The sequence below is a fragment of the Triturus cristatus genome, chromosome 2_1 (assembly GCF_964204655.1).
Source record: "Triturus cristatus chromosome 2_1, aTriCri1.1, whole genome shotgun sequence".
NCBI classification, from domain to species: Eukaryota; Metazoa; Chordata; class Amphibia; order Caudata; family Salamandridae; genus Triturus; species Triturus cristatus.
The window spans coordinates 821,852,451-821,879,231 of NC_140581.1; the positions used below are offsets into that span (position 1 = coordinate 821,852,451).

At 47.8% G+C, this 26,781-nt stretch overlaps 1 protein-coding gene across 17 annotated transcripts in view; it reads left to right on the plus strand.

Moving 5' to 3' along the window:
• The window catches only part of CDC14B (cell division cycle 14B), a 609,243-nt gene that overhangs the window by 407,553 nt on the left and 174,909 nt on the right, over nt 1-26,781 (plus strand). For all 17 annotated transcript variants that reach the window (XR_014970356.1, XM_085632862.1, XM_085632855.1 and 14 more), the window contains exons 10-11: nt 3,386-3,524; nt 3,708-3,858. Coding sequence is in view for 16 of the 17 variants with exons in the window: in XM_085632862.1 (XP_085488988.1) it covers nt 3,386-3,524; nt 3,708-3,858 (290 nt within the window). In the remaining variant the exon portion in view is untranslated. The remainder of the gene's footprint in view (nt 1-3,385; nt 3,525-3,707; nt 3,859-26,781) is intronic.

The following is a 26,781-nucleotide window of genomic DNA, read 5'->3' on the forward strand; positions in this document are numbered from 1 at the left end:
CACACGTTTGCCAAACACTGCTTCCTTGACAGTAAAGTCTATCATGATGGGTGCTTTACCTGTCCGGTTCTCCTGGACTTTTTGGTTCCAGCCAGTTCGCAGACCCACCTCTGGGGAGTTATTGCTTTGGTATCTATTATAAGGTAAGAAATCTGCAGCTGGACGTTGCCTTCAGATAAACAAGTTAGTTACCTTCAGTAACTCCATATTTGGTAGAGACTCCTATTTAGCCGCAGATTCCTTAACAATCCTCCCTGTTATGTGAACTGGACTTTCCCACCTAACAAGATCCTTGGAGGCCCTTACAATCTGCACATTGGTCAAAAACCTCATGTGGTTCCGTGCATCTGGTACGAAAATAGTTACAAACTGATGTCCGCACACTGGGTTAGCGTCTATTTAGGCACTACAAACGTCGCATCCGGCTTTGCCAACTCAGGGCTGTTAATCGTCACCTACCAGCGCACAAGAGCACTGCTCAAGAATTTCTGGATCCAGAACGGATGCCTTGGGGATGTTCCAAGGTAAGGAATCTGTGGCTACTTAGTCACTACCTGATGAGGCATTACAGAAAGTGAATAATGTGTTCATTTTAACTGTGATATTGGGCTGGAATTAATGATTCCAGCCCAAGAATTGGCATAGCTACCAGCTAGCTAACAAACTATCCAAGAGTGCATTCAACTCAATATCCGGGTCTGGTGGCGTAGTGGACTAATGCGTCTACTATAGGGGCCTGTGTTTGACCTCATGGTCACAGGTTCAAATCCCAGCCCGTCCACTCAAGCCTTTCATACTTCTGAGGTCAGTAAAGTAAGTACCATTGAGTTGGGTAACAATAAACATTTGTTAATCAGCACCAGGATACGCTTGGGTAAACGTGCCCTTTACAAATACATGTGATGTTATGTTAACCTGTAAGGGTTCAACCATGGCCCTTTCCCACAAAGAATTTATGTAAAGTGGACATTTGTGCCCTTTACGTATTCACATTTCTTGTCACGTTTTGGTGTTTGACCTCCGATACATAACACATGCCTAAATTGTAGCTTGCATTTTATGAACCTTTGTAGTTGTTATTGATCTCTAAATAATGAGAGGCTGCTAATCAGCACCTCAGTGCATATGCCTTCCCAAAACGTGGTAGCCATTTTTGCTAAATCTTTCTGTATGTCTGCTATGAGTGCACAAAAACCATGCCAGGTTTGTAAAAGTCAGATACTCCCATTATGTCCTCAGTGAGATGTTGGCCACCCATATGTCAGGTAAAAAATGTACACATGGCCATAAAAGTAGCATGTGTCAAAACACAAAAATCGCAATGCAGAAACATGGAAAAGACAAAATACTTTTCACCTTAATCCCAAATAAAAGTTACCACAGTAGTCAAATGTGCCACCGTTTTACCTTTCCAAGTAAACTGCAAACCACTAAACGCTATATTGAGCAACACTTTCCAGTGTTCATTTCAGTGTAAGTTCACAGGCAACATTGGGGTTCCGTTCCCCGCATCATAGGCATTCTTTGGGATTTAATCTTCCATTTCGGGAATTTGTAAAAGTAAACTGTTTTTGGCATTTAAGTACTGAGCTGTATTAATTAATTAACATTTCCTTGTGCCTTATTAATAGTTGGACCCAGCTGCATAGTTTTTACATTTAAAACAACTAAACTGTATAAATTCTCATATTTAAAGGGTTAATGTAGGCTGCAGTGCCATGTTGCAAATTGAGGCTGCATCCATTTTACTCATTGGTAAAGTTATGCTATGTCAAATGCCTAGTTCTTTGAATGTTGGCTGGGAAGAATCTAGGAACACCATCCATATGACCTAACACTAATTGGAAAAGATAAAAAAAAGAGTTGGTCATCATGGGTGTTTTTGTGTGTCAAAAGAATTACTTTAGTAGCCGCTTTCCAGCCTTTTGGTTGAAAGACCAGTTTAAGCCTAATACCTTTCTGCTGGTCTGGATAGGCTCCCCACAGAGCACCCATAAGTAGCTATTATTTCAGCCAGTCACCAAACGTGTATAGAAGTATAGATAACAACATAGATCACTCTGTCTTAAGAAAAAGCACCATTGTTGAAGTTGTCTTAAGTGGACAAGTTGTCAAATGTGTTACTAAGTTCCTTTCAGATCATCAGCAGATCCTTTACACCTGTTTTACAGGGCTCAGTTCTATCCCCATTACAATAACTGCCCTTTTTTAGCAACTACGGTTTGTCTTTTACATGTCTGTGAATAATACACAAGTTATATTTGGTCTTCCCAATCCTTAAAGAAAGCACTAACCCCGAACAATTTGGAAATGATCTGACCTGTGACTTACTTTGGCTCGTGAAAGTCCTCTGACTTGCTGAACTTAAACCCTTGCAAAGCTGAAGTGCTTCTCATGCCAAATGGACCAATCTCCTGTTTGATTAGACGCTGACCTGAATCCATGCAGGCCCCTCTGTCACACCTAGGTCACATGGAATGTGGGCTTTCACTTGAATTACAACTTTTCTCCCAAAATCCTGGTGGCCAAAGAATTCGGTGTATGTTTTAGCCAACTTCAAGCCTGTTGTTTCGTTATCCCTTTGCTTTGCTTCGCGCAAAAAGTCCGTAGTCCGGGTGAAATAATGGGTATTATGATTCTAATGGTTTCTCTGGCCTATACTCAACAGTGGTAACTCCACTGTTGCTGCCCAAGTTTTGGCAGAAAGGCCACATTCTTAACAATTGTCCCCAGTCTCTAGGCTTGGCTGCTCATTTATGAAGATCTAGTTTGTCTGGTTTGTCTCTGGTGAATATTGATATTGTGTAAGAGAAAGTCAGTTGCATACATCCTTAGAAGTTTTGACTAGGAAGCTAAAAAACAATTTGAACTCTGGCAAATGTAACTCTTGAAAATGTATGTACTCGTGACAAATGTTATATGATGATCTTTAGAAAAGACCGATTTAGAAACTTTATTTGCTATTTGTCATCTCCTCATCCTAAGTATGTGGCAATGTATTAAAATCTGTGGCTATGTGAGAAATTGCCATAAGGAATGCAATTTCTGACCTTTTTTTGTTGTTTTGTAGCATTGACTATTTCCTTGTACTGTATGTTAAGAATCTGAGTAATCATATTGTTTTAATTTTCCTGGCTTAAGCTCTGTCTACAGTGAGAACAATTACACTATTATATAGAGGTTTTGAGCACATGCATACTACCTCTGGATTACAAGTTGGAAGTTAAATGAAGCCCTACTAAAGTAAAGTGACTGCAGATCTGCATAAAGGTTGCTCTTGCTGATCAAAGAGAAGATAGACAGTGTACCATTGTATTGGTGACCTATGTAATTGGGTGGAAGCTGCTGCATGCGGTGAACAGTGTTCATCTTCTCTCTTCCACAGCTGGCCTTGGCCGAACAGGTACCCTTATTGGATGCTACCTAATGAAGCATTTCCGGATGACTGCAGGAGAAACCGTTGGCTGGATTAGAATATGTAGACCTGGCTCTGTGATAGGACCACAGCAAAACTTTTTGGCAATGTAAGTAGGCCTCCAAACAATGCTTAAAAATATTAGATAGTATGTGGATAACTGAAAAAGTGATATATTTACTGTTGTGCTTGAGTTTCTTGTATATTATTGCATTTATTTGATGGGGTGGAAAATGTGAGATCTGTGCTCATACTAGCTTCTTATCTCAATACTTTGTTCCGTTTGTATTAGGAAGCAGTTGAGCCTTTGGACTTTAGGAGACATCTACCGCAAGAAGTTAAAGGACAGAAGTAAAGGAGCTGTGACGATGATTCTTTCCGGTGTGGACGAAATATCAATAAACGACAGGAGGAACCAAACCAGCAAGGAGGATGACGAACAAGTAATTGTTCGAGATGTTTTTTTCCCTCCCAAATATAGATGTTTGAGGCATGTGAGCTGTTTTTTTCCCTCTCAAATATAGATGTTTGAGGCATGTGAGCTGTAGGACACATGCTTTGCATAAGATCTCCACCTAGTGTTGGGTCTGGATGTTTGCACTTTGTGTTTTTCGGAAAAAGTTTTCCTAGTTGCGAGGTAGGGGACTCCTCCCATGGGCAATAGTGCGCATGGTCTTCGACTCCATCTTCAGATTGTTTTTTCCACCATCGGGTTCGGATGTATCTCGCTGCGTTCGATGTCGATCCTTCGTTCCTTCTCGGCGCGTATTTCACTCACACTCAACAGAATTGTTTCAGTTTGCGTTCCTCTTTCTTTGCAGATTATGATTCCTGAAGTAAACTTCGATCAGAAAGCTTGTGGTAGGCCGTTCGGGCCTAGCCCCTGGTTTAACTCGCAGACGATGGAACGAACTCCTTTCAAGTTCTGTCCTCGGTACCACGTGAAATACCCGCGCACCAACTCTCACGAGGTGTGCAATTTTTGTTTGTCACCCGACCACAGAGAAGACCACTGCGACGTGAGCCAAGCTTTCTGCTCCAAAGAGACTCTTCGCAATCATTGGGCCCTTCGACGCGACATGCAAAGACAACAAGCAGGTTCCATTCCTGACCTCTTTGGACCTCAATCTGAAGAGGAGGAAGGGGACAAACCCATCGGAGCTGATGAGGAACAAGAAGACATCTTCATTTCCGAAGATCGCTCCGATGAGGATGAAGACATCCCGCAGGGACAACGTACCGTGAGTACAGCCCCTACCTCACCCCACCTTCCACTTTCTTCAAAGATGAAGGCTCTGCACCAACCTGCGCCCTCGGGCTTTCGGTAGGTGCGAGAACAAGCTCCTGAAGCCCCGCCTTCGTGCTCGGTACTGAAGCATACTAAAAAGCCTTCTGGCTCCGAAATGCCCCATGCCAAATCGGGCAACGAGCCGAAGAAAAAGTCTGGCACCGAACATTCTCCATCGGCACCGAAACAAACTTCGAACCTGAAAACCCCGGCCAAGAAACCATCGACGCCGAAACATTCGGAGCCGAAACACACAAACACCTAAGTCACCCAAAAAACATGTTTTCGGTGATCCAATCAACCAACCGGATCCGAAACAAAAAATCCAGGTTATACTCCCAAAGACTGGACATATCCCCACTAAAGTGATTTTAAAAAGAGGTGGTACTATAGAAAAAGAATACCACATACCTTTGAAGAAGAGAACAGTTGGGACAAATCCTTCCCCTCCTCCTCTTCCTTCACCTTCTCTACCACAGACTATACCTGTGCCAACTTCACCTGAGCACTCACCACCACACACACCTGACAATCCGGGTGATGGGGATAACAATGATGACGATCAGCCTGGGGAAGTGTGGGGTGACTATAATACTGATTCTCCCACTGATAACGACCCGGACATATATCCTACCAAACCCTATCCACCACATGACAGTGTAAGATTTGTAGAGTCATTAAGTAGGGCTGCTACTTACCATGGAGTCCCACTAAACAAAGAATCTCTTGAGGAGGATTTTCTTTTTGAGACTCTACAAAACACACAAAAATCTACACACATGTTGCCCATGTTACAAGGCATGACCAGACTTGTAGAAATTTTTAAGGATTCTGTCAGAGCACGTATCCTTACCCCGAGGGTGGATAAAAAATACAAGCCTGCCCCATCAGATCCAGTGTACATAAAAGGTCAACTACCATTAGATTCACTTGTAGTTTCTAATGCAAGGAAGAGGGCAAACTCCCAGACTACTGGAGAAGCACCACCACCAGATAAAGAATCGAAACTCCTTGATGCTTCAGGGAAAAGGATAGCTACCCAGGCTGCTAACTTCTCCAAATGTCCAATACGCAAGCATTACTAGCACACTATGACCGCGCACCCTGGGATGAAATGGAGCAACTCATCCAGTTTCTCCATCAAGAACACAAATCAAAGGCCCAAGATCTGGTTTGTGAGGGGCAGTTAATTTCCAACAACCAAATTAGATGCTGCTGATACGTCTGCCAGAGCTGTAAACTCCAGTGTTCTTATAAGGAGACATGCCTGGCTGTGCAGATCAGGATTTAAACCGGAGGTTCAAACTTCCATTTTAAACACACCCTTTGACAAGGAATACCTTTTTTGGACCGGTGGTAGACACTGAAGTGGCTAAATCCATGGGAGCACTTCTGTCTCCACAAGGGCGTGGTTCCTTTCGACGCTCCTTTTATAGGGCAGGATCTAAAACTGCTTCCTCAGACACTGCGTCCACCTATAACTGCAATAACCGACCCTCAGGTTCCAGGGTTTCTATCAAGGCAATTACAGAGGAAACAAAGGCCAAGGCAGAGATAGAGGTTCCAACACACGTACCTCGCCATCCAACACAAAACAGTGACTTGCCCATAGTTCCCCTTGACCACATAACACCTGTAGGGGGAAGACTGTCACAATTTCTACCAAAGTGGCAGTCAATTACAACAGACAAATGCATTCTCCAAATTATCCGGTCTGGTTACTGCCTGGAGTTCATCAACACTCCTCCAAACATTCCCCCAAGGTCTCACAGACTTCCACCTGATCACCTACACCTTCTCACACAGGAAGTACAATCCCTGCTAGTAAAACAAGCCATAGAGCCTGTACCACCTCAACATCAAGGGTCAGGCGTGTACTCCTTTTACTTTCTAATTCCAAAAAGGACGGCTCTCTCAGACCCATTCTGCATCTCAGAGAACTCAACCTCTACATACAGTCAGACCACTGCCACATGGTAAAACGGCGACAAATACTGCCTCTTTTGCAAAAAGGCAATTTCCTTCTACTCTAGATTTAAAGGACACTTACTTTCATATTCCAATCCATCCGGCTCACCGCATATTTCTCAGGTTTGTGGTAGCGGGTCAATACTACCAATTCAAAGTGCTCCCATTCGAAGTCACCACTGTCCCCAGATACTTCACAAAATGTCTGGCAGTAGTAGTTGCGCATCTCAGAAGACAAAGCATACATATTTCCCTATCTGGAAGACAGGCTCATCAAAGCCAGCACCTACCAACAATGTCACAAGCACACTTCACTAACCATTTAGCTGCTTCAACAGCTAGGGTTCTCAAACAATGTGTTAAAATCACATCTTCAGCCAAACACACATCAAGATTACCTGGGAGCCACTCTAGATACTCTGAAAGCTCTAGCGTAGTTCAATGCAGCCAAAATTCGAAACATTCAAGTGCTCATTCTCATATTTCAACCCACTCAGTCACTTCCAGTGCTCAGCCACTAGCAATGGCCACAATACTTGGCGATACCCTAATACATGACTATAACTCCTGGCATTACCAATCAGGCTACCTTGGGACATGCAACCACTGAACCGTAGTATAGCTCAGACAAGGGATCTTAAAGGTAGAACAACCGCTTTTTAATTTTCTTCTTTATTAACTAAGAGAATGTTTGGATGCCTAGTACTCCTTGTTCCATACACAACCTCACACTACAACAAGATATTCCATATTTGGAACAGCATCCTATACCTGAATAGCCAAATCCTTTGCCGTTTAACACGTGGATTTACGTTTATTTCACTTCACAGATAGCTAATGGGTTAGCCTGTGATACCGCCAAGAGCTGATTGAAGCACTAATACCTGTCGCTCTAGGTGAGTTTCACCTTAAAAAAAATAATTTGCTACTTATTCTCCTATGCGATGAATTAAATTGGTGATGAGATGTCTACCACTTAAGGGTCTAATGAATGACTCCAACCCTAGTCTTGATCACCCACTCAGGTGTTCACCTGCACTCTGACATAAACTATAACGGGCACAGAACTAGACTGATGTTATATACCTCACGATGGTTTGGTTGGCTTGAGGTATGCAAGGTTGCAACCTTGAACATAAGCAAGTATGATTCTGATTTGAATTTTGATATTCCCTTCTCCGCAGGTTGCTCCACTGCGACGATTGGCACACCTTAGTGGTGCCAGCCCCAGATAGTGATAGTATCACCCTCTGTACACTGTAGATAGAAACACAGACAGGTCCTGACGAAATGCCATGAGGGCATGAAACATGTCGACCACTAGAGTAGGAGACAGTTAGAGACAAATACAAGTCACACTATCTGTCCATCTTCCTCTAACTTGTTTTTTTTTTTTTTTTTTTTTTGTAAATCTTTTTATTAAAACCAATTCGACAACATGGCCTAGTATCACTGAATCATACAATAGGCGGCAGCAAGACAGAAGTTCATAAGCATACAGGAATTTTGTACAGTAGGAATTACACTTCAAGGGAGACCTCTTCCTCCAACAATCTGGGTGGGGAACAGATATTACCACGGTATGTGTTCAAGGGGGCCCACACTTTGGACCACTTACGGGGGCAGCCTCGAGCAATGTATACAGTTTTTTTCACGGTGCATGCACCAATCAAGGTCATTCTTCCAATCAGCGATGTTGGGCACATGTGCCGCCCCCCAGAGTTGCGCTATATTTCTCTTTGCTATCATGCAACCAAGTGTAACCCACTGCATGGCATGGTGGTTCAGGTCTGTCGGCTCCCAAATATTGAGGATGCATCTGGGGGCTTCCGGCTGGATCTCAATTTTCAGAGTGTTGCTAATAATTTCATGTATCTTTCGCCAATATTCCTGAATATGTCTACAGTGCCATAAGGTGTGCATGAAAATGCCTGGGACTGTGCACCCCCGTCTGCAAGACCCATCTGTCTGACCTCCCATTTGTACCATCTGGGGCCCCGTTATGTATACTCTGTGTAAAATTTTCAGTTGCACCAACCGGAGTCGCGCTGATATCGCGACCGTTTTAGGGGAGGAGACCGCCTCCTGCCACCCCTCATCGTCCAACTCAATCCCATCCGCTGTCCACTTCTCCCGCAGCAAGGTCAGTGGGTCGCTCATATTATTGAGTTTCCTGTACGTCAGTGAAATGGCACGCTCAGTCATGTACCCATCAAGAAGCCTGTCCTCTAGTGGGGAGCTGTCCGGTAAGGAGGAGCCACTAACAATCGCCGACTGCAACGCATGCCGAACCTGCAGATATCTAAACAATTCAGTCTGCCAGTGAATATTGGGTCTTGAGAGCACTCCCCCTGGACCCCACAGATCCCCAATTCTTGAAATGCCGATAAGGTCCCATTTGCTAAAACCTTTGGTGTTTTCAAAATAGCCTAATTTTTGTGTGTCCCAGAGTGGGGTGGCGAGTGTTAATCTATTGGGCCATCCTAGAGACGGTGTCACAGTACGCCAGATCTTTACCGTATGTTTAGTGGGCCCTGTGAGTGGGTATTTGGCAGGCTTGGAGTATAGAGCCCGGGCAAAGGCTCCGTTAGGGAGAATCCAGCGGTCCATCCGGTACCCCGGAGCGTCAGGGGGGCCATAGGTGCCATGGTTTATGGCTATATGGTGGGCAGCCCATTCATATTTTCTAATGTCTGGTAGCCCAATTCCACCATCATACCAACTGAGTGTTAGTTTCGGCAAGGCAATGCGTGGTCTTCCGCACCATAATAGGTCCCTCTGGAGCCCTTCTATTTCCTTAAAATACGAGTTTGGGACTGGATCAGCAGCATTTTGAAGTGCGTAGAGGAAACGGGGTAAGGACTTCATTTTGAATAATGCAGCCTTACCTAATAGGGAGATTGGCAGTGACTTCCAATGGACGATGTCACTTTTAAGTCGCTGCAAGGGCGGGTCTAGGTTACGAGATCGGCGAAGTGCGGGGTCAAGGGAGACAAATATGCCGAGGTATTGAAATCCCTCAGTAGCGATTGAGATCGGACAATTCCGAGGCAGTTGCGATGAGTTCCCGCGAAGGACATATATAAGGGACTTCTGCCAATTAACTCGGAACCCAGAGTATCGTCCAAAAACTTCCAATATGTCAAATACGACAATCGGGGACTTCTTGGGGGAGGCAAGGTAGAGGAGGATATCGTCGGCGTAGAGGGAGATGCGATCTTCCCATTCAACCGACCACCGCAACCCTCAAATGCTCATGTCCCTACGAATCCAGGCAGCTAGTGGTTCAAGGGCCAGAGCGAACAACAGCGGTGAAAGAGGGCAGCCCTGACAGGTGCCTCGACCAAGGGCAAAGGAAGTGGACTTTTTGTTGTTCACTACTTCCTCTAACTTTTTAATGAGGTGGACAGCTGTCCTAAATAAACACACTCAACAGACTATCCAACCTTTTTTAACTCACTCTACTCATCTACACTCCTTCAGGCCCCTCACACCCATGCACTCAACGGCAAGGAACAAAAGATCTCCGCTAAAGAGCCCGTTCACGGGTGCCCGTCGGGCATTGCACCGCCGGCCCGACTAGGAGCAGGCCCAGATGAAGCATGACATCTAGCTTGCTGGGTGTGTGAGGGCATTAGTTCCGAATATGGGAACTCCCCTTCCCTACCTATAGGTTCTTTGAGTCCAATCAATATCGACGGATTTGAGAATTGACCTCACTAACAAACCATCCCCTTAAGGAACTGCATACCCTTTCTAAATATAGAGCTCATCTTCAACAACACACAGTGCAAGGATTGTAGAGTCGCCAGCAAAAAATGCTCCACATCAATCTCTTAGAGCTCCTGGCAATCTTTCTAGCTCTTAAAACCTTTCAAGATCACCTGTCTGGCAAAGCTGTGTTAGTCCGAACCGACAACATGACAGCTATGTATTACATACAAAAACAGGTCCCATTTAGCCCAGGACATATAGAAGTGGGCTATTCACCACAACATTTATCTGCTGGCGGAACACCTCCCTGGAGTCAGCAATCAAATGGCGGACCTCCTCAGCAGACAGAGGCATCAAATAAAAGTAAAGTGGGAACTTCACCCTCAAGTTCTCAAACCGTACTTCCAGGCTTGGGAGTCCCTCACATAGACCTGTTCGCAACACACGAAATCGAAAAATGCTAAAGATTGGCCTCCAGGTATCCACACCCTTTGTCCAAAGGCAATGCTCTATGGATGAACTGGTCAGGGATATTTTCTTACGCTTTTCCACCTCTCCCACTCAGTGGTTCGGAAACTCAGGCAAACACCTCACGCTAATACTAGTAGCTCCAACATGGGCACGTCAACCCTGGTTCACAACCCTGTTGGAACTCTCTCTGGTACCACACCAAAAATTACATTTGACTCCCAATCGCCTCACACGAAGCCATGGAGGAATCGGGCACCCAGATCCCAAACAGCTGAACCTTGCGATCTGGCTCCTGAAGTCATAGTTTGGTTATCTCAACCTTCCACTAGACTGTATGAACATTATTAAAGAGGCCAGAAAACCTACCACAAGGGCCCGCTACGCAGCCAAATGGAAACGTTTTGTCATCTATTGCAATAACAATCACATCAACCCCGTTGATGCTTCCATACAGAACATACTAGGTTACCGATTACATTTGCAGCAGTCAGCATTGGCCTATACATCCATTAGACTGCATCTTGCTTCTATAGCACCTTACCTTCAAAATAGGCAGCATTTATCGCTATGTCATCTAAGCTTTCACGGAAGGGCTAGAAAGGATAATACCACCAAGACTTTCACCTTCCCCAGTGAGTAATCTTAACAGTTCGAGGCATGTGGGCTGCTGAATTCATATCTGTGCATAGATCGCCGCCTAGTGTTGGGTCCGGATGATTGCACATTGTTGTCCTGGAAGAGTCTTCGAAGTATCACGAGATAGGTGACTCCTCCCCTGGACCACAGTGCGCATGAGCATCCTCTCCATCCTCAGATTGTTTTTTTCCGCCATTGGGTTCGGATGTGCTTATCTTAGCTCAAGTTATGAAAATTCAGTTCAAGGCCAAAAGGCCTTTAGTTATCGTCGGTACTGTTCCCGTTCGGTATCGATTAGTTTCTTTAGTGCTTTAGCACCTTCTTCAAGCTTTTCGGATCCGCTTGGTCCAAACATCGAACTTCGATCGACGATGGAATCGAGGACTCCATTCAAAAGGTGTCCTTTATGCCACGCGAAATACCCACACATCGACGTCCACCCGGTATGCAACAAATGTCTCTCACCGGATCACGATGAGTCGAAATGTATGGCCTGTGCCCGATTCCGCTCGAAGAAGACTCTCCGGAATCGATGGGAAGCGAGATTGGAGGCGCAGCAATCGGCGCCTGCCCCGCCCAACATCTTTAGCACTGAAGACGAGGACGCCGAGAGCGTGGAAGACGTAGACTCCAGCCCCGCTTCCGAACACGACTCACGATCGGAAGGCGACGATGAAGTGATCTTTGAGAGAGAAGAAGTCGTCGAAGAGGTAGGAGACTACGATGAGGCCTCTGGGGCCGAGGAAGATAGCTCCAGCGAGGAGCTAGGCCAACCCGTCGATACAAAGGCCGACGAAATACGTCGTCATGAGGCTCAGGTCGAGGGATCGCCTTCGGGCCTTACCCAAGATCAATCTCACGGTTCTTCTGCCCCGCCTTCGGGCCCGGCCTCGAACATTTTGCAAGAGCCATTGTTATCGAAGGCAACTGGATTCCCTTCAGCGAAACCGAAACCATCCATCGCACCCTTTCCATCGAAACCGAAAGTGAAACTGGTTGTGATCGTCTCGAAGCCCTCCACTCCTTCGACGCCGGCAAAAGTCATCGGCTCTGACCGCGCAAAAAGGGATTTCGGTGCCGAGCTCACCGCAGCGGATACGGGTTCCGAGACGAAGAAGAAGGCCCTCGGTCCCCACAAGGCGCCTCGGCCTCTGGCACCGAAGACATCGGCCCCAACCACCAAAGTCAAGGTGGCCACCCCGTCTGCGTCGACGTCTAAGACGGCGGCGCCTGCCAAGTCATCGACTCCGACGAGCGTCGATACCTCCCTTCGGATCGATGACCCCATGACTGCAAAGAAGTCGGGTGCCGCTTCGACGCCTACCTCCAAGGTGCCGACCGGTTCCAAAGAGCCATCTGCGTTCACCGTGCAACAGGTCTCGGCATTGTTGCAACGCATCAGAGAACGGGCAGCCCTCCACTCTCCGTCGGGTCCCGACACGCACAAGGCTTCGAAAGCACCGTCGGCGCCGACCAACATCACGTTTGGGTAGCTGCCGTCCACGGCGCCGAAACTGTTCGAGATTCGGACACGTGTCCGCCAGACACAGTCCCCATCCACTGGACAAACAGATTTCGAGCCTTCACAGCCACGATTTATCGACACCAACACTGGTTGGTTGATGCTCCGCAAGCAGAAAATCACGCCAGAGAGGGGATTGGACTCCTACAGAATTCCTCTCAAACACAAATTGCCGGCAGGGTCAGAGCCAGTGCTTCATGAACACTTTCAACCCTTCCATCAGGATCCACCGTCCTTTTCTCCTACGCCTTCAGAGGCAGACGCAGTAGAGGACTATGTAGGGGATGATACCACCTACCCTGGGGATATCGATCCTGATGATCACCTGCAAGACCCAGATCAGGCATGGGATGACCCCACAGACCAGGGTACCGCACCAGATACCCATGACACGCAGCTTTATAACATAAAGACATCTCCCACAGAGGACACTGCTGCCTTTAATGCCCTCATAGAACGGGCTGCTGCCAATCATGGAGTAGAACTCCACTCTGACACTGTCGAAGAAGACTTCTTGGTGGACACTTTCGCCTCTTCAGAAAGAACTGTCAAAACTCTGCCCATGTTAAAAGGAGTTCTCAAACCTGCAAAAGACATTTTTAAGGAAACAACCAGGGCACGTGTGCTAAACCCCAGGATTAAAAAAATAAAACAAGCCTGCACCCGGAGACCCTATGTACATTAGGGGTCCGTTACCTTTGGACTCCATGGTGGTTGCTAATGCTCGCAAAAGAGCCCACTCACAAACAGGTGATGCTCCTCCCCCAGACAAGGAGTCCAAAGTGCTGGAGACATCAGGCAAACGGATTTCAGCGCAAGCAGCAAACATCTGGCGCATTGCCAACACACAGGCACTCCTAGCCCGTTATGATAGATCCCACTACGACACACTAGAGTCACTACTCCAACATTTGCCAGATGAATATAAAGAGGCAGCGGAGCTCCTCATCAGAGAGGGACAACTCCTAACCAATGCATCCATCAAGTGCGCACTGGATGCAGCCGACACAGCGACGAGGGCAATCAACACAAGCGTCATGTTGAGAAGGCATGCATGGTTGAGAATCTCAGGCTTCAAGCCGGAGATTCAGAACAATATATTAAATCAACCGGTCAACCCAGACTATTTATTTGGCCCTGAAGTTGACACTACCCTCGAGAAAATTAAAAAAGACACTGACACTGCAAAATCAATGGGGGCTCTGCAGACGCAGCAGTTTCGTAGTGGCTCCTTTCGTCGCCCCGGGAATAGAGGAGCAGCTAGAGGTCTGGGGTCACAGCAGCAGTACACTAAAGGGGGCACACAGAGTACCTATGATAAAACCAACAGAGGTGGATATCGTGGCTCCAGCACCAAGGGCAGAGGACGTGGTTATGGCAACACCAGGTCCTCCCCCCAAAAACAAACAGTGACGCCCTCTCCCTGCCCCCCCGACCACATAACACCTGTCGGGGGGAGACTCCAACGGTTCCTCTCAGCGTGGAAAACCATCACCACAGACAGGTGGGTCAGGGACATTATCCAGCACGGTTACTGTCTCGAATTAACGTCCACCCCACCCAACATACCGCCAAAGCACCGTCCTATGTCCGTAGAGCACTTGGCATTATTGCAGCAGGAAGTGCTAAGTATGCTGCAAAAAGGTGCAATAGAGGTCGTGCCAGTCAACCAGCAGGGGACAGGGGTGTACTCTCTGTACTTCTTAATCCCAAAAAAGGACGGGTCGCTCAGACCTATACTAGACCTGAGACCCCTCAACCAATACATTCTCTCAGAGCATTTCCATATGCTCACCCTACAGCAAGTTCTCCCGCTACTCAGTCAGGAAGACTTCCTAGCCACACTGGACCTAAAAGATGCGTATTTCCACATACCCATACACCCATCACACAGGAAATATCCCAGGTTCACTATTCAGGGGCATCACTATCAGTTCAAAGTTCTCCCCTTCGGAGTAACAACGGCACCCAGGGTCTTTACCAAGTGCCTAGCAACAGTGGCTGCACATCTACGGAGACAACACATTCACGTCTTCCCTTACCTGGACGACTGGCTTGTTCAGGCAAAGTCAGCCCAGCAATGTGCCAGCCACACGTCCCTCACCATTCACCTTCTTCACAGTCTGGGATTCTCACTAAATTACCCAAAATCACATCTCCAACCCGCACATGTACGACAGTACCTGGGCGCGACCATAAACACTCTGGCAGCCACAGCTCAGCCAAATTTAGTGAGGATCAATAGCATGCAACTGCTGATCTCAAAGTTCAAACCTCAACACTCCCTTCCTGCGCGAGTGTTCATGCAGTTGATAGGCATGATGGCCTCCTGCATTTTCATAGTCCCGCACGCGAGACTACATATGCGCCCGCTTCAGGAGTGCTTGGCACGTCAATGGAATCAGGCTCACGGGCAATTAAAAGACCTAGTGTTGGTGAGCCGTCGGGTATACAACTCTCTGCATTGGTGGAATCCACAAAACCTTTGCAAGGGCCGACCGTTCCAAGAGCCTGTTCCAGAAATAATACTGACAGCGGACGCCTCTCTCCAGGGTTGGGGAGCTCATGTACTCACTTACACAGTGCAGGGACTATGGACGACACAACAAAAGAAGATGCACATCAACGTTCTGGAACTGATGGCAATCTTCCTAGCCATGAAGGCATTCAAAGTACACTTGTGCAACAAAGTCGTGTTGATCCGGACGGACAACATGACTGCCATGTACTACATACAGAAGCAGGGAGGAACACACTCTCCACAGTTGTCTCATCTGGCTCAGAGCATGTGGAAGTGGGCCATTCAGAGGAACATATTCCTCATGGCGGAACACCTCCCCGGCAAGGACAACCAGATGGCGGATCTGCTCAGCAGACACAGCCACCAGATACACGAGTGGGAGCTACACCCGTCAGTACTCCAACCGTACTTCCAACAGTGGGGTCATCCAGAGATAGACCTAGTCGCCTCAAACGAAAACGCAAAATGCCAAAGCTTTGGCGCCAGATTCCCACATCCACAGTCACAGGGCAATGCGATATGGATGAACTGGTCCGGCAGATTTGCGTACGCTTTTCCCCCAGCGCCATTGATACCGCTAGTGGCACGCAAACTGCGACAGCACTCACTAACACTCATCCTAGTTGCTCCCTCATGGGCGCGCCAACCATGGTACACCACCTTTCTAGAACTTTCCGTGGTGCCGCATCAAAGGCTGCGGATCAAACCCGCACTTTTAGCGCAGAACCATGGCGAAATTCAGCACCCAGATCCGCAACAGCTGAACCTGGCAATCTGGCTCATGAGGTCTTAGAGTTTGGCTACCTGAACCTGCCTCCGGAATGTATGAATATCATCAAGGAGGCCAGGAGACCCACAACCAGAGCTTGCTATGCGGCTAAATGGAAGAGGTTTGTCATTTACTGCAACAACAATGACATTAACCCGCTGGATGCATCCATTCAAAACATCATCTGTTATCTCTTACACCTCTACCGATGCAATCTGGCATACAACTCCATACGTATCCATTTAACCGCGATAGAAGCCTATCTCCAAAACAGGCAGCACCTCTCTTTATTCAGAGTGCCTGCCATCAAAGCCTTCTTAGAGGGACTCAAAAGAGTAATTCCCCCAAGGCACCCACCGGCACCGTTGTGGAACCTCAATTTGGTCCTCACCAGATTAATGGGTCCACCCTTTGAACCTCTCCATTCATGTGAGATTCAAATTCCTCACCTGTAAAGTAGCTTTCCTAGTAGCAATCACTTCGTTAAGAAGAGTTAGTGAACTCCAGGCACTAACCATTCAAGAGCCATTCATTCAGGTCCACGCAAACAGGGTTGTGCTACGTACCAACCCCAAATTCATGCCCAAAGTGATATCGCAGTTCCACATGAATCAAACTATTGAACTGCCTGTCTTCTTTCAAAATCCACAGAATGTCGCTGAGAGAATGCTCCATACACTAGATGTAAAGAGGGCCCTCATGTACTATATAGACAGAACTAAGGACTTTAGGAAAACAAAACAACTTTTCGTTGCCTTTTCTCCACAACACAAGGGCAACGCCATTTCCAAAGCAGGTATAGCCAGATGGATCGTTAATAATTTTCAAATTTGCTATCAAAAAGCTAAACGCACACTAACGATTCCCCCACGAGCCCACTCAACACGAAAGTTAGGGGCGTCCATGGCTTTCCTAGGAAACATTCCTTTACAGGAAATATGTAGAGCAGCCACATGGTCCACTATACATACATTTACCAAACACTACTGTGTAGATGTACACTCAAAACAGCAGGCAGCTGTAGGACAGGCTGTTCTCAAAACTCTTTTTCAGACTGCTGCAGCTGGCACGGGTAGCCGCCGCTAATGGAGGTACTGCTATATATTCTATGCACAGATATGAATTCAGCAGCCCACATGCCTCGAACTGAATATGCTACTTACCAGTATGCATCTGTTCTTGGCATGTAGGGCTGCTGACATTCATATCGCCCACCCTCCTCCCTGGCGCCTGTAGCGGCTGCAGCACTCAGAATTACTGTATAGCATGGTCATCACTTACTGTATCTACTCCATCACTGCCACAATGGCGAAAAACAATCTGAGGATGGAGAGGATGCCCATGCGCACTGTGGTCCAGGGGAGGAGTCACCTATCTCGTGATACTTCGAAGACTCTTCCAGGACAACTATGTGCAATCATCCGGACCCAACACTAGGCGGCGATCTATGCACAGATATGAATGTCAGCAGCCCTACATGCCTAGAACAGATGCATACTGGTAAGTAGCATATTCATTATCCTCCAAAAGGTTAATGGCTCCGCCTTTTGAACCCATGCACAAATGTGAACTTCAGTTCCTCAATTGGAAAACCGTTTTCCTCATTTCAATCACTTCATTGAGGAGAGTGGGTGAACTACAGGCATTAAGCATAGAAGAACCCTCTTTACAGTTACACAAAGATAAAGTAGTTCTTCGTACCAACCTCAAATTCCTACCTAAAGTTGTATCTACATTTCACAGCAATCATTCGGTTGAATTACCTGTGTTCTTCCCTCAACCTGACTCTGTTGCAGAACGAGCTCTTCATACCTTAGATGTCAGAAGAGTTCTCTTGTATTACACGGAAAAAACTAAATTATTGCATAAAACCAAACAACTCTGTGTTGTTTTTGCACCACCTCACAAGGGCCACCCTATCTCCAAATCTGGTATTACTAGGTGGGTTGTTAAATGCATACAAATTTGTTATGCAAAAGCCAAAAGGACTCTAATAGTACCCCCTAGAGCACATTCCACTCGCAAGCTGGGGGCTACTATGGCTTTCTTAGGGAATATCCCTATTGCTGATATCTGTAAAGCTGCAACATGGTCTACACCACACACATTCACCAAACACTACTGTGAAGATGTGTTAGCAAGACAACAAGCGAATGCGGGCCAAGCTGTACTTAAAACGTTATTCCAGGCAACTCCACCAGTTACAGGATAGCCACCGCTTCGGGGAGACTGCTGTATAGTCTATGCAAAGCATGTGATCTACAGCTCACATGCCTCGAACCGAAAATCCTACTTACACAGTATGCATCTGTTCTTGGCATGTAGAGCTGTAGAATGTCATGCGCCCACCCACCTCCCCGAGTACCTGTAATTGCTGTAGTTCTCTGTTTACTATACATACTTGCACATGGACATCTCTATTCTTTACTACTACTCCATTCTCTTACCCTCTGTGGAAAACAATCTGAAGATGGAGTCGATGACCATGCGCACTATCACCTAAGTGAGGAGTCCCCTACCTCGTGACTAGGAAAACGTCTTCCAAGAAAATCAAAGTGCAAACATCCGGATCCAACACTAGATGGCGATCTTATGCAAAGCATGAGATTCTACAGCTCTACATGCAAAGAACAGATGCATACTGTGTAAGTAGCGTTTTCCTTTCTTGGGCAGCAGTGTAAAGAGTATCAATGAAATGTTGGCTTGCACTTGTACCAGCTAATATTACTCTTACATAGCTTGCTGTTTAGGCTGATGGGTCAAAAGCATGTAAATTGCAATAATAAGAGCAGTTTCAACATCAGCTTGAGAGACCAAAATGCATAAAAGCTACATGGTCAGAAATGATGATGCTACAGTCCTACAGTCTGCTGCCACTGTTTTTCCCCTGAAACCGACCCTACGATGATAAAAAATATGAGAGTTGAGCTAACCTATTATATGAACAATTTGGTTAAATTCATATTCATTTGGTCATCTCTCATCTTGATTGTGCATCACACCAGTGATTTGAATTTTGAAGTCATTTCATAACTGATTTAGTTAATATGTAGCCACATGAATATACAACATTTTGGAACAGGTTACCAGATTTTGATGGCCTTTTCTGTCTCCATGAATATTCTTCCAAATGCTGCATTATATTCCAGCTTGTTCTCTCGTAAGGACCATCAATTGCATTTTATAATGTATACGTACCACAGTTTCATTGTGGACCATGTGGCATATAAGACCCCCACAGATGCCAGTAATGAAAGTTTCTGCTTTTTCCACACCTCTGCTGACAAAAGATATGGAGCTGGTAACTTTTGCTGGGTTATTCCTTTTGATTTTTGTTATGGAGAATTCTGTTTTTCTGGGAAAATTATGTTGCATGAGTCTATTCAGTCTTAAACCCTGTGCATAATATCACATACAGATGTCGATTCATAATCATTTCTCCAAACACCTTTGTTTGGGTAAGTTACGTGTCACAGATATTTTTTTTAAACAAATAGTTTTTATTTGTCAATATACACATAAATTGCAGGCCCCTGAAATCCCCAGAGGTACCTGCCGAAGCATTGCAAACATAATATCGTAGACGTTTTACATTAGAGAAATAAATGAAAAGGCGCTTAATATGAAAAACGAACCCCCTCCCACCAACTCCCGGATCCCCCCCGACAGCACCAAACAATGACCAACAAGCCACATCCTGCATGAGCATAGACTAGACAGTTCTGACACCGGGCCCAAACTAAGCCCGCACTCCCCAGGGGAACTACAGGGACCCCTCTTCCCGCTCCTCCGGGACTGGCTCCAGGGGGATACCTCTGTAATCTGCCCAACGCTTCCATATCTTAGTGTTTACGTGGACACCCCCTGGCTGCAAATATGGGGAACTCCAAAACCATGCTAAAGTCCAGACTCCTCTTCCACACGTTCAGAGAGGGAGCCACCGGAGCCTTCCATGCCCGGGCGACATCCCTCTTAGCCAGCTTGAGGCCCAACAGTAGCAGGTGCCTCTTGTATATGTTTCCTCCAATGTCATGTGCAGGAGTGTCAGCTTAGGGTCCGCGGGAAGATCCCAGCCCAGCACCTCAGATAGGCAGGACAGCACCCCTCTCCAGAAACGGGATAATGAAACACAGAGCCACACCGTGTGAATGAAGGAACCCTCCTCCCGCCCACATCGGAGACACTCCGGAGATGCGATCAGCCCCGCCCGCCACAGCCTCCTACGAGTAAAATAAACCCTGTGCAAGTATTTAAATTGAATAAGGCGTAGTAGAATGGCTATGGCTGCACCCCCCCCCCCGAGGCGAGGCCAGCACCTCCATCCAGTCCGTCTCATCGAGGGGACCAACATCACCCTCCCATTTACCCCTTAGATACTGGAGCGAGGGAGAGCTGTGAATGACAGGCGCTTGGTATATCTTGGAAATTTTCCGCTCTTGGAGGTCCCCCATGAAGAGCTTCGCTTCCACGGGGCTAAACTCAGCTATGGAATCCAATCCCGCTAGGCTGGGGGAGAGTGCATGGCGGAATTGGGGGTATCTATAAAACTGTGTCTGGGGCATGCTGAATTCTTGTTGTAGATCTAGAAAGGACTTTAAAGTGCACCCCCGTACCGTCACAGATATTTTGGCTTCATTCCTGAATGCATCGGAAGATTATTATTGCACTTGAATATAAGATTTTCATGGGCTTTCGACGAATCATCAATCTGTACCTCATTCCCTGAGAAGCGCCCAAGAAATATTGTAATAACCTGCAAACTTCCTTTTGTCTCTTACAATCACTGTGAAAGAAAAGTGCAGAATGAGGTCTAGGATCGGATTTCTTCTCTGAACCCATTCTGTACTTTAATTGTCTAAAGTAGCCATAATGTGACACGCAGAGCACTGGAAAACACTGAATTAACTAATATTTAAAGAAGTGTATGAAAAGTGAAAAAAAATGAGTAGGTGCCCTCCTTAGAACACCAAGGCTCAGATAAAAGTCCTACTGGAATCTGAGCTGGCTGTACTCTCTGCACTCAAGACCACACTCTTCGGTTTGTCTCATTGAGCCGCTGTGGTATTTAATGTGCATTTACTTCTTTGTGGCATTGGTAGTTTAAGCACCAGTTCGCCCCCTCCACCTCCAGCCCCCTTCCCAAGCTCCATTGCTAAGTTACTCTTGGTTCCGGCAGCATGGTAGAAGCTGCCTTCTTTTAGTACGGCATTGAAGACCACACTTAAAGAAGTCACAGAAGTTTTAGTGATTGAAATTGTCTATGAATGTACTGGCATATTTAATCCTGAAAAGAGAAGTGAGCTGAAAACATTAATGAACAGAAGCCTGACCTAAAAAAAATACCTTTTCCTAAGAAGCTTAAGAGGTTTATGAAAATTTAGACACAAGTTTCCGAAGCTGGAACCCTGACACAGATTGACAGTGAGGCAGGCAATCTCGTGCCACAGATGCACTCCGATTAGGGCTCATTTTGTGACCTTTAAAACCAAGGTGAATTGAGCATCGCTCTGCAACCTGATATGCTATTTAGCTCCTCTGCTGATCAGTCACCTTCTTAAGCGATTTTTAAGAAAGCAGTGGAAACACTAGACCGCTCTTCCCACTGACCAGCCTGACTCTGGTGAACAATCTCCTGATGTGGTTTTTCCTTTTAATAATGCTCTGCTGAACTATATTTGAGAGGCATGGTAGAAACACCATTCAACATCTTTTCTTTCATCCCACCTGACACCAGGAGCTGGAGGTACAGGCTTGTTAAACAAAATGTAAGCAGAACGCAGTCCTTGCAGCTTCTCTGCATGTGTAAGCATAGCAGAGGAGCGTCATAAAGCCTCTGTCTTTAGTAATAGCACATGTTTATTGACCTATGTACAAGCCATTTGGGATGGTCGGGATAGTGCTATCTTTGCCTGATTTAGTGGAACAAATAAGGGACGCCTTCATAGGCAATCCTTGCAAATTGGGCTAAACTTGAGTGATACAAAATCATAACCATATATTTTTTTTTTTTTGAAACCTTTATTACAGAATGCAAAAGATATACAAAGATGGGCCTACAACCTTCAGGCCGGCCGCTAGCAAACAGTGAGAACATAAAATACAGTCATTAAACACAAGCAGCAAGTGATAAAGGTCCCAGAAGTCGAGGGAAGCGTTGGCGGCCACACCGGCCGGACCCCCCAAATGGCGGTTCCAATTTTTATAAGAAACCACAAACAAATCCACAAGGCAGCAAAAGTCAAAGCAGCATTATGAGCTCCCCTGGGGAGGACCCTACCGAGCCACAGGAATAGGGGGGGGGGGGACAGGCCGTGACAGAAACAAAGTAGACACAATGCCCAGAACCAAGGTGACAAGCAGACTAGGGAGACTGGGCCACTGCCAAGACAGGCGTCAGCGGCGGGGTACAAATCTCGCCACGATAGGAGTTCCAAGGAGCCCAACACCTTCACCCATTTCCCAGGCTTACCTCTCGCCACATACACTACCTTCTCCCGAAACATACACCAATCCATGTTGTCCTTCCACACCGAAACCGTTGGTGACCTCTGGGAGCCCCACAATTGTGCTATGTCACGCTTGGCCACCATATATCCCAGAGTCACCCACCACGTCTGCGGCACCGTATAATCAGTCGGCTCCCACACATTTAGCAGACATCTCCTAGCCTCGTGAAACAGCGCCACATGCGTGACCGCCTGCAACACCGCATGTACACCACGCCAGAATCGCGCCAACTCCGGGCATTCCCACAAAATATGGATAAAGGTCCCTAACAAACCACACCCACGCTTACACAGTCCATCCACGGCATATCCCATACGCATCAGACCCGGCCCCGAAACATAGACCCTGTGGAGTATTTTGAGCTGGACGAAGCGAAGGCGGGCCGGTATGGCCACCTCTTTCGGGGAGGCCACCGCAGACACCCAGTCCTCGTCATCCAGCTCCAATCCATCGGCGACCCATGCCTCACGAAGGCCAGTTAGCAGTCCGGAGCGATCGTTGATGAGCTTTTTATAAATCTATGAGATAGTGCCATCCGGTACATGCCCATCTAGCACTCTATCTTCCAGAGGGGAGCACTCCGGGATGGAGGCAACATCCGGGAATACAGAACACAGCGCGTGACGAACCTGTACATATCGGAAGTACTCCCTGTCCTGCAACTGGAATTCCTTCTGCAGCACATCGAACGTTTTGAATCCCCCCCTCGTCCAGAGATCGCCCACCCTGCTGATGCCTATCATGTCCCACTTCTCAAAGCCTTTCGAGGTCCACAAGCAGCCCAGTCGCTCAGATGCATACAGTGGCGTCGCCCGGGTCAACCGATTCTTCCACCCCATAGCCAAGTTTGCCGCGTGCCACACTCGTACCGCGACCCGCGTAGGGCACGTCAAACGTGCGTCGAGCGATGTAGAGTAAAGCGCACGATTATAGTCACCACCCGGCAGTAACAGTTTGTCCATTTCAAAAGCCGGGTTAAGGGCGGGCCCATAAAGGCCGTGGTTTATCGCAGCCAGCTGGGAGGCCCAGTAATACCGTTTGATGTCTGGGAGGGCGACCCCCCCCCCCCCCCCCCGTCATACCACGGGAGCGTCAGCTTCGCGAGGGCGATACGCGGCCTCCCATCCCAAAACAGGTGGCGCTGCAGACCCTCCACCTCCCGAAAGTAGCGCGCCGGGACGACGTCCATCGTGTTTTGTAAAGCGTATAAGAAATGTGGCAACGACATCATCTTAAACAGTGCCGCACGGCCGAGCGGCGAGAGCGGCAAGCGCCTCCAACGCGCCACATCCTCCTTCAGGCGCTGGAGGGGGGGGGGGGGAGTAAGTTCTGTTTATATCGGGCCGCAGCGTCCAGGGTAATAAAGATACCCAGATACTTAAATCCCTGCGGAGCAACCTGGATAGGACAACCCCGCGGAAGGATAGGAGCCTCCCCCGAGAGGACATACACACAGGATTTAGCCCAGTTGATAACTAAGCCGGAGTTGCGGCCGAATGAACGCAACACATCCACTAACACAATCAGTGATTTGCGCGGGGAAGCAAGGTACAAAAGAATATCGTCCGCGTAAAGGGATACGCGATCCTCATACTCGGGGGTCCATCGGAGACCACGAATCGAAGGGTGCCACCGCAGCCACTCCGCCAGGGGCTCCAAGGCAAGCGCAAAAAGGAGCGGCGACAGCGGGCAGCCCTGCCGCGTGCCCCTGCCCAGTTCAAACGGCGCCGATACTCTACCATTCACCGCCACCTGCGCCAGCGGTCCGGAATACAACCGTTTAACCCAGCCAATGAATCCCGGGCCAAACCCAAACTTAGCCAGCGTCGCCCAAATATATGGCCACTCAAGCGTGTCGAACGCCATAGTGGCGTCCAAAGACGCCAAAATGGCTGGTTCTCGTATGAACGGGACTCTCGCGAGCACCCCGTGCAGACGCCGCAAGTTAAGCGCGGTGTTGCGATGAGGGATAAAGCCGGACTGGTCCTGGTGGATCAGATCGCATACCACGCCAACCAGCCGATTAGCCAGCACCTTGGCGAGAATTTTCGGCTCCGCATTCAACAACGAAATGGGCCTGTAAGACGTGACCCGATCCCGCGGCCTCCCCTCCTTATGAATGACCACAATAGTGGCAAGACGCTGGTCCAGCGGGAGGGAACCCGCAGACCGGGCCGCGAGGAACATAGCGCGGAGATGCGGAGCCAGCGTATCCGGTCGTAATTTGTACAATTCAATGGGAAGGCCATTAGGACCCATGGCCTTGCCAGAGGCGACCGAACGTATGGCGAGGGCAATCTCCTCAGATGTCGGGGCCGCGTCCAACGACAATTTATCCTCCTCCGAAAGGGAAGGCAGCGCAATGTCTTTAAGCAGGTCATGGGAATCCTCTTCCGAGCGGGAAGATACCGGGGAATACACCCCACGGAAATACTCAGCGAAACATTCAACAATTTCCTCCGGCTCAGTGACACACACACCATCCAGTCTCTCAATCGACGGGACAACTCGACTCGCTCTCTCCTTTTTATCCAGCCACGCAATCAATTTACCAGCCTTATCACCCACATCATACAGTCGCCCCTGTTGCTCTCTACTCAGGCCCCTGGCTGCCTCCGTGACTAGGGCCTTGTAGTCCGCCTGTTTGAGTCGGAGAGCATGCAGTTTTTCATCCGTTACCCCACACTCCAGAGCACCCTCCAACTCAGTTATCTCAGATTCGATACGGGTCACCTCCTCCCGCTTGCGCCTCCGAGAATGGGAAATGAGGGACAGGGCCTCCCCTCGGAGTACCGTCTTAAACGCCTCCCACAAAGAAACCGCAGACGACACAGACCCCACATTGTCTTCAAAATATCGCTCAAGAGATTTAACCAAATCAGCGCGAATTGTGGGGTCACGCAGGTACCAGGAATTAATCGGGACCACCCTCCCCTCCCCCCTCGGGACAATGTCGAAGTACAACAGGAGCGGGGAGTGATCTGAAATACCCCGAGCCATATGTCGTACCTCCCCGACCCTCCCTGCCTGTGCTGCTGGCATCAGAACATAATCAAGCCTCGAAAGACTACCATGAGCCCCGGAATGAAAGGTGTATTGTATCTGCGTAGGGTGTTTCAGCCGCCAACAATCCACCAGCCCCAGGGTATCCAAGAGGCCAGATAACCATGCTTGGGCACGGGGGAGGTCCCTGGGAGGGTGACGATCCTCAGTTCCGGAAATTACATCGTTAAAATCCCCCCCCAACCACTAGAATCCCCTCCGGCAGGCCAAGAAGAAGGCGCCCCAAATCAGCAAAAGTAGTTGTCTGCAACCCTGGCGGGACATAAACAGAAACCAAAACAATCACTTTACCCTCCAATCTACCCACCAGAGCCGTATATCGTCCCCTATCATCATGGAGCACCTAATCAACCTCCAACGGGAGCGAGGTTTTAACCATAATGCCCACACCCCTCGAACCAGATGTGAAGCCCGAGTGGGCTGCAAGGCGATAGCCCCGTCTGTTCATGGCACGAAAGGAGTTTCCAATGAGGTGTGTTTCCTGCAGAAATACTATATCTGGTGAAATTCGTTTTAAGAACTGCAGGACCACTCCCCGTTTTATCCTGTCCCCCAGTCCATTGACATTCCAGGACAAAAGGCTCAGTCCCCTACCCCCCATCATAGCCAAAACCGATCAATCTCCCCCCAGAGAGCACTTTAGCGATAGCACAACAATACTTCTGCCTTGTGGTACAAATAAACAATACCCAACCCCAACCCAACATCCCAAACAAAACTCCCCCCTCCCTGCACCCCTGCATGAGCCCAAATAGCCCCCCCAACTTGCAGTGTGCCTGTCGCCCCTGTGTAAACTAAACTACAAAGACCCCCTAGAGGAGGAAAGAGAACCCCCTCGAGACACAGCACCACCTCCAACGGAGGGGAAACAAGACACAACAGTCAAGAGTCCCTAAGCCTGGCCGAA